Source organism: Cibotium barometz, chromosome 3 (assembly GCF_041138505.1).
Source record: "Cibotium barometz isolate CiBa-2024 chromosome 3, ASM4113850v1, whole genome shotgun sequence".
Lineage (NCBI taxonomy): Eukaryota > Viridiplantae > Streptophyta > Polypodiopsida > Cyatheales > Cibotiaceae > Cibotium > Cibotium barometz.
Genome location: NC_141048.1, coordinates 9,082,014 through 9,090,401, shown reverse-complemented (window position 1 = coordinate 9,090,401; position 8,388 = coordinate 9,082,014). Strand labels below are relative to the sequence as shown.

The window sequence follows — 8,388 nt, the reverse complement described above, 5'->3', positions numbered from 1 at the left end:
CTCCATCCAATTTGTCATCAGCAGATAACATGCGAAATACATCATATATCAGCCATAAAAGCTACCTGTAATGAAGCAAAGACTGAATAGAAAACAACTCGTGCTATGTAGCACGGTCCACAATAGAGTACGTATGTCTGTTTTGCAGAAAACTGCACTGTCGAAATTTCTGCAAAAAATGACCAAAACACCTGTGCAGAACTTGAAATGCAAAAACGGAGCTCGAAACGACCTCAGATGCAAATTCTGAGAACGCAAAGCCGTACGGGCTTATTTGCGGAGTGTAGAGACCTGCAACAAGCGCTCGTGAAAGCTCACCTCAATCGGAGAACGTGAGTCGGAGGGTGCTGGCGGCGTAGCCCTGGGAGCCGATGCCTGCTCTGATACCAATTGTTGGAATTAGGGTTGCAAGAAAGCACACAAAGCTTGGAGAAGAAGAAGCAAGAATGCACACAACACAAAGTGTATTAGATTGTGTCAATGTACAAAAGATTAGTTAGCTTAGAAGGATGGGCGTATATACAAGCCGGGGGAAAAAACCTTCTAAAGAGGGAAAAAGTGCCCCGGCGGTCCTAAGTGTGTTCACACACATCACTGCCTATATATATATGGCAACAAATCATTCATTACTATGCTTCACACATGAACCATGCATCACACATAATTAATTAGATTCACTCCCATGATAAAATATTCTGAAAAATCTCACTCCCGTGATAGTCCTCCCATTTGAGAAAACAACCGTCCTCGGTTGTAACTATCAGCACACGCGAGTGATCAAACATATTAATTGTTCCCACATTGGATTCACTCACAATGGCATTATGTATTTAAGTGGATTCACTCCCACATATCCTCACACGCATCACACGTGTCTTAGAGTTGATCGGACTCACTCACAATCAACTCACACATTGAATTCACTCACAATGTTTTCATACGCATTACACGTATTCAGAAAGTATACCACATGTCTCAAACGTGTCACAGATGGTTGGACTCACTCACAACCAACTAGGGTCACCCTCATTAATTCAAAAAAGTTGATTGGATTCACTTACAATAAAACTCGTACCTTGGATTCACTCACAATGTTTTCATACGCATCACATGTATTCTTATTGGATCACCCAATAAATTAATTACCATAACAGGTTTGTATATATAATGCATGAAAGGTATGGCTTGGCATAACCACCCATCTAATCCATGCACATGCAGAGGACCACATTCACTCTATTCAAGTAAAAATAGCCCCCCCCCCCTAACCCCAAAAGAAATTCATAAATTTTTTTGAGAGGGATTGGAGAGAGTACCTTGCTCAAAATTATGTACCATACTTGCTAGAATAGTCCTAGGTCATATTACTAAGTAAGTGCTAGAGTAGTCAAGTTTAGTGTAGGAGGTGGAAAATTATCATTGTAACACCTTGGACTCTACTAAGAAAAATTCGTGGACTTGAGGAGAATGTGACCTAAAATTTTGTCTAGTGGTCAATGCGGAGTACCCTCAAGTCTATATGTCCAAAGGTACAATGCTCCAATGGTCTTAAATTATATTTTTTTGTTATTTTATATAAAAAATAAACAGTTTGGATCTAAATTAAATTAGTAATGTAACTAAATATTTTATGCATAATTTCCTTGTCTAGAGACCACTAAGGTCTAGCTTTTGTCCATTTTGCATAAGCTTTAAATGCCCATACATTAGCAAAACCTTAGAAAAATCCATTTGTTTGTTAAAAAATTGGTCTAAATGCATTAACTTCGATATAAACCCAAGTCTAGATTTACCCTTAGATTAATGTATGAGTAAAGGGATGTAATTAGGAGGTTTAGAAATGAATTGTGGATTTAGGGTTGTCCCTAGGCCTAGAGAGAGAAAGTAACAATTAGGGTTATGGAGAGAGAATTTTTTTTATAAAGAAAAATTTTTCTAGATTAATTAGAAATTGTTGGATGAATGATTAGAACTCTTCTAAGAATTTAGTGTGAGAATTCTAGAGAGAGAAGAATTTCACAAGAAGAATCCTAGATAGAGAAAGAGAAACGATTTTTTAGACAAGTAGGATTGAGACCAAGGATAGGTTAAATTCCTTAATTTAGATCAAGTCAATATTTTTCAAAAAAGCTTATTTTTAGTGAGAGAACATCTCAAAAAACCCTTAAATCAAGAGATTGAGAATACCTCATTCAAGATCGAGGTTATACCTTTGAAGTAAAGTTTAGAGGTACTTAAAAAGGATCAATTATTTTTTAATGAAAAAAATCAAGAATAGTGAAGTCAAGAGTACCGTTTTAGAGAAAGAAAGTTGAGAAAGTCGCTTTGTAAATAAAAAATTTGTGCATATGTTCGTAGTGAACTTTAAGACAAGCAACTCTATCTTAGGACTTAGGAAAAAAAGATGAGCTTAGAGAATTTACGTGGATCTTTATCTTAGAAATTAGTCTTAAGTATAGTTTCTCTCTCTCTAGAAATTTAGAGAAGAAGCCTTTGGATATGTGTGAATACCTTAGATTAAGGTTTAAACATTGGAATTGAGAAAAAGGATTAAAGAAGGGCTTGACTAGAGGAAACTATTCTTATAAGTACCTTAGAAAGATTTAAAATATATGGGGTTATATCTTTAGAGATCCTTAATAGACCCGTAGAGACCTTATGCTAGAAATCTATGGTTGAAGAAACTAGGAAGAATACCAAGACTAAATCGGCTCATGAAATTAAGAAAACCTCGCCAGGCTTATGCGTATGGAGGATTTTTCATTCAGAGTTTTGACTGGACAGCAAAGATGTTTCATTCGGGCTTACGATGGTTTACAAAGTCTCAGTTGTATGTGTGATGTATTGTTGCCTAAATCATATCTTTATACTGTTAGATATTGTATTCATTTAGGTTATGTTTTTGTGGAAACTTGTGAAGGTACCACACAGGTTAATGATGTTCCATGTGGATGTCATTCGGAGGTGTGATACACGAAGATGGTGCCCGAAACCTTGACCCATCTCGGCCGAATGTGGGTGGACTCCTAGCACGATTAGTGTGAGGGATATGATATGGCTCCGGTGTGTATTGGGTAGGGTAGTGCTTGCCCAAGTTTTGGATGTGATTGCCAATAGTACGTGGCTCCTGACATCGATTCCTGGAGTGTTCATGCTTCTAGGAGTGGCAACTAGCAGAAGAAGTGGCTCCTATGCATGAGTACACGGGTGTTTGAGTAGGATGTGAGACTTGTGAGGACTCCTCTAGTCAGCATAGTGGTCGAGAGTATTCTGGCTCAGTGGTGCATACCTTCCCTGTCTGAGGATCACGATTGTGGTGCGAGAAGATTCCTTGCACTGCAAGGACTTACCTCTCTCACTCTTTACACTCTCTCACATAAAGCATTAAAGGCACATGTGTAAGAAGCTACAAGCATCTCCTCTTAATCTCTCTCTCTCTCTCTCTCTCTCATATGCACATAAGAGCAAGAGCAAGGAGAGGACAATAGCACAAAGGGGGATTGTGTCATTGTATTATGACGAATTGACATATGTAATTGGCCCTTATTCACACTTGGGCATCTTGATTTAAACCTTAAACTACTAAGATCAGGCATTTGCTAACTTTTCTCATAATATTTACAATGTTTATAGTGCCTTTTCATGACACTTATTATGCTACTCCCGTCTGTAGTGGAGAGTGCCTTTGTTAAGCCCAAAATGGGGTTAACGTCCATCCCTGCCTAATGTAAGTTCCATCTTTAAAACTTTGTCATGGCTTGAAAAATCTGTCACACTAAGCTTGAATCTATAAAGATTTCGTTTTTGTGATTGAAGCTTGGGCAATGTTCTCCTAAAATATGGATGGAGTGTCCAGAGGGATGTGTCTATCATGTCCTCAAATGTAATGCGCATGTATCCAAGATGTGTCTATCGTATCCTCAAATGTAATGTGCAGGTATCTAGTAAGCACCTAAGATGATGATAATAATACAAAATTTGATGCTCCTCTGGACCCCTATTCATGTCAAAGAATAACATTTCCATGTTATAGTTCTCCATGGCCTCCTCCTTTTGGTCGAGAAGTACCATAATCAGCTTCATAAATCTACATCATGCAACAATCTTCACTCGCTGGATGTCGGGTATTCTACACGAGACTCATATCGACACGAGAAGAGCTTGCCTTTCTTTGACTCTTATCCTATATAAGCAAGCTTGATCAAAGAATGAAAAATTCTAACATACATGAGACTCGTTTCTCTGCTGTGTGAAGCTCCTTTTGATCGGCATGAATAGAGAACCCACCCTTTGTGTTGGTAATTTCTATATATAATTTTGCCTATATTAAAGGTTTCCTTTCTCCACTCAGGGTGGATGCCATTCTTCAATCTTTGGGCCTGCATCCTTTGTTTGTGCCTCTTTTAGCCAACCTTAATTACAATTAGTGCTAATCAACCGCCTTAGATTAGGTGCTAGTGCTGCTGCTATCAAACACAAGATCTCTGTCTCTGTCTCTCACTGTCTCTCTCTATATATATACATATTCTGAGCACTCGACATGGCTTGTTTGGAGTCATTCGTACATCTGGTGACATGACCCCAAACCCGTTGTTTGGGGGTCATGGTTCGCTAAGACAGCGTTTTGGAGTTCTTCTTAGATGCAACCGCAGATCAGAGATCGCTATGCAGCACTCCCGCCGCTCCGGTAAGCAAGTATGTGATTATGTAGCTGAGAAAATTCCCCACGTGTTGTTTTTTTGTAAGCAAGTATGTAGCCGAGAAGCTACCCGACATGTTTCGCTGTGGATGGACGGCTGCTACAATCCAAGCTGGGTTAAAGACATGCTTCAGAAAACGGAAGAAGAGTCCTTTGCTAGATTGCCCACAGCAGGAGAAGAGCTACAACAACATCAGTGGTGGTGGTGGTGGTTGCTGGGATACTCTTAGCTTGGAGAATGCACTCGCTTCTCTGGAAGAAGGGATGCTACCACAGCGCTCGGTTGAGAATGTTGTAAACAATGAACACAACTGCACAAAAGAGAAAAACCTAGCCTATGCTCTGCGTTTGCATGCCTACATGTGCAAAAGTGGGCTGGAAGCTCATAGATCATTCGGGAACTACCTAGTCTCCATGTTTGTTGAAGTTGGAAGCATGTGCAATGCTCAGAGAATTTTTGACAAGTTGTTGTCCAGGAGTGAGTGTTCCTGGAATTCACTTATCAATGGTTATATCAAATGTGGGGAATCAAGGCATGTTTTCACCCTGTACCAGAAAATGCAAGAGGATTCTCTACATCCTAGTGGGTTTACTTATGTTGCGTTATTGAAGGCTTGTGCTCAGATGAAAGATGTGGAAAGAGGACGTGAAATACATGCTGAGATAAACAGAAAGGGGTTATTGAAAACAAACCTTTTTGTTGGCAACACGTTGGTTGATATGTACATCAAATGTGGTTCGCTTGCAAAAGCGCAGGAAGTGTTTGACATGCTTCCGGTCCGAGATGTAGTCACATGGACTGCCCTGATTGCGGGATATGCGCAACATGAGCATGGTGAGGAAGCATTGAACTGTTTTGAACAGATGCAACTTGAGGGTGTCTCTCCAAATGCTGTCACATTTGCTTGCAGCTTGAGAAGTTGTGGCATTATTGGAGCCACAAACAAGGGCAGAGAAATACATGCTGACATTGAAAGGAAAGGGTTGCTGGAAAGAGACATTGTTCTCGGTAGTGCATTAGTCGATATGTATGCCAAATGTGGCTTGCTAGCAAAAGCACAAGAAGTGTTTGACAAGCTTCCGGCTCGTGATGTAGTCTCTTGGAATGCACTGATTGCAGGATATGTGCAACATGAGCGTGGAGAAGAAGCACTTAATTGTTTGGAACACATGCAACTTGAGGGTGTCCCCCCAAATGCTATTACGTTCGCTTGCAGCCTGAGAGCCTGTGGCAGCACTGGAGCCACAGGGAAGGGCAGAGAAATACATACTGAGATTGCTAGAAAGGGGTTGTTGAAAAGTGACCCTGTTCTTGGCAATGCGTTGGTTGATATGTATGCCAAATGTGGCATGCTATCAAATGCACAGGAAGTGTTTGACAACATTCCAGTCCATGATGTAGTCTCATGGACTGCACTGATTGCAGGCTATGTGGAACATCAGCACGGTGAGAAAGCACTTAACTGTCTCAAACAGATGCAACTCGAGGGTGTCTCTCCAACTGCTGGCACGCTGGCTTGCAGCTTGAAAGCTTGTGGCAGCATTGGAGCTGCAAACAAGGGCAGAGAAATACATGCTGAGATTGTCAGAAAAGGGTTGTTGGAAAGACACCTCGTCCTTGGAAATGCATTGGTTGATATGTATGCCAAGTGTGGCTTGCTAGAAAAAGCACATGAAGTGTTTGACAAGCTTCCAGTTCGAGATGCAGTCACATGGACTGCACTGATTGCAGGATATGTGCAACATGAGCATGGTGAGGAAGCTCTCATATGTTTCAAACAGATGCAACTTGAGGGTGTCTGTCCAGATGCTCTCACATTTGCTTCTAGCCTGAAAGCCTGTGGCAGTATTGGAGCCGCAGACAAGGGTGCAGAAATACATGCTGAGGTTGCAAGAAAGGGGTTTCTGAAAACAAACCTTTTTGTTTGCAATAGGTTGGTTGATATGTATGCTAAATGTGGCTCACTTGCAAAAGCGCAGGAAGTGTTTAACATGCTTCCAGTTCGAGATGTAGTCACATGGACTGCATTGATTGGAGGATATGCGCAACATGACCATGGTAAGGAAGCACTGAACTGTTTGGAACAGATGCAAGTGGAGGGTGTCTCTCCAAATGCTGTCACATTTGCTTGCATCTTAAAAGCTTGTGGCAGCATTGGAGCCACGAGCAAGGGCATACAAATACATGCTGACATCGAAAGAAAAGGGTTGTTGAAAACAAACCAATTTGTTGGCAATGCACTTGTTGATATGTATGCCAAATGTGGCATGCTAGCAAGAGCACAGGAAGTATTTGACAATCTTCCGGTTCGTAATGTAGTCTCATGGAATGCACTGATTGCAGGATATGCTCAGCTAGGAGAAATTGAAAATGCAAACAGTATCTTTGACAGAATGAGGGGAGAAGGCAATAATCCAAATTGGATCACATTTGTTAGTGTTCTTAATGCTTGCAGTCGTACAGGTCTGGTAGATAAGGGCCAGATATACTTTGAGGCCATGAGTGAAGGCTATGGCATCACACCAACTCTTGAGCACCACATTTGCATGGTTGATCTCCTTGGCCGTGCAGGCGAATTGGACAAGGCCGTAGCGATGGTGCAGAGAACACCGTTCCATGCCAAAATTATGATGTGGCATACTGTGTTGGGTGCTTGTCGGGGGTGGGGCAATATGAAGCTTGGAAGACAGGCCTTTCAAGAGACAGTGCGAATGGATGAAATGGAAGCTGCAGCATAGTTTGTATGTAAAACATTTATACAACGAGGATTGAAAGAAGGTGAAGGGGGGCAGTATGGAGCTTGGAAGACAGACCTTTCAAAAGACAGTGCGATTGGATGAAATGGAAGTTGCAGGATAGTTTATATGTAAAACATTTATACAGATGCTGACATGAAGGAGGATTGAAAGGAGGTGGAGGCAATTGTCACCAATTAGCCGACCATTTGGTCCATCTCCAGTTTTTGCGTCTCGTTCACTTGCCAGGCCGGTGTCTCATGTGAAGAGGCTAGTATTCTGCTGACATGGACGGGAGCCAGACTGGTGCCACCCGTGTATGACCTGGACTGTGTTCGACCCATGGGATTGTCACGCCATGGAAGAGCCAGTATTCGTGCCGCGTTTTGCCTATGGGACTGTCACACCATAGGGAGACTCGTGCCTGGAACTGTGTCTTACCTATGGGACTGTCACTCTATAGGAAGACCAGGTTTGTATGTTTTACGTCGTGCCAGTTTTGTGCCGACAGATATTTTGTACTTGTTTCATAAACGGGAGATATGTCCATGTTACTATTTGCACATGCACACATGATTTGCATGTTTGAAACTGTTTTCGCATGACATGTATTTTTGTGTTTGCCTGCTTGACGTGGTACTTACTGAGCGGGGACGCCTGCCAGTGAGTCGTGAAGTCTGCTCTGTATTCTGATGAGTTTGAGCGCATGTGAACAGGTGGTAAGTATATGGCACATGTTATTTTAAATACTTTATATTCTAACCTTTTGATTTATAAAGTCTTTTATTCACACACACCTAAATGTGGGCACCCCCTTTGGGCACCCATTTAGGGGCCAAGGTGGGGAGCCCCACTTAAGTGAGTGTGGGGGTGGGCATGGTCACCTACCCACACTAATCACCCACATGCAAGCGTGGAAATCACTAAAGTGTAACCCCACTTCAATTTTTTAT

The 8,388-nt window shown here is 41.6% G+C and overlaps 1 protein-coding gene across 1 annotated transcript; it reads left to right on the top strand.

Moving 5' to 3' along the window:
* Positions 1-4,279: 4,279 nt before the first annotated feature.
* Positions 4,280-7,883, top strand: LOC147639679 (pentatricopeptide repeat-containing protein At2g39620-like). The gene has a single exon (XM_086772667.1). It carries the CDS (start codon positions 4,775-4,777, stop codon positions 7,436-7,438), a length of 2,664 nt encoding a protein of 887 aa, XP_086628793.1. The 5' UTR covers positions 4,280-4,774; the 3' UTR covers positions 7,439-7,883.
* Positions 7,884-8,388: the final 505 nt, after the last annotated feature.

What these genes read in the sequence shown, in the direction of transcription:
- LOC147639679 (XM_086772667.1), top strand. Translation starts at nt 4,775, where the DNA reads ATGTTTCGCTGTGGATGGACGGCTGCTACAATCCAAGCTGGGTTAAAG.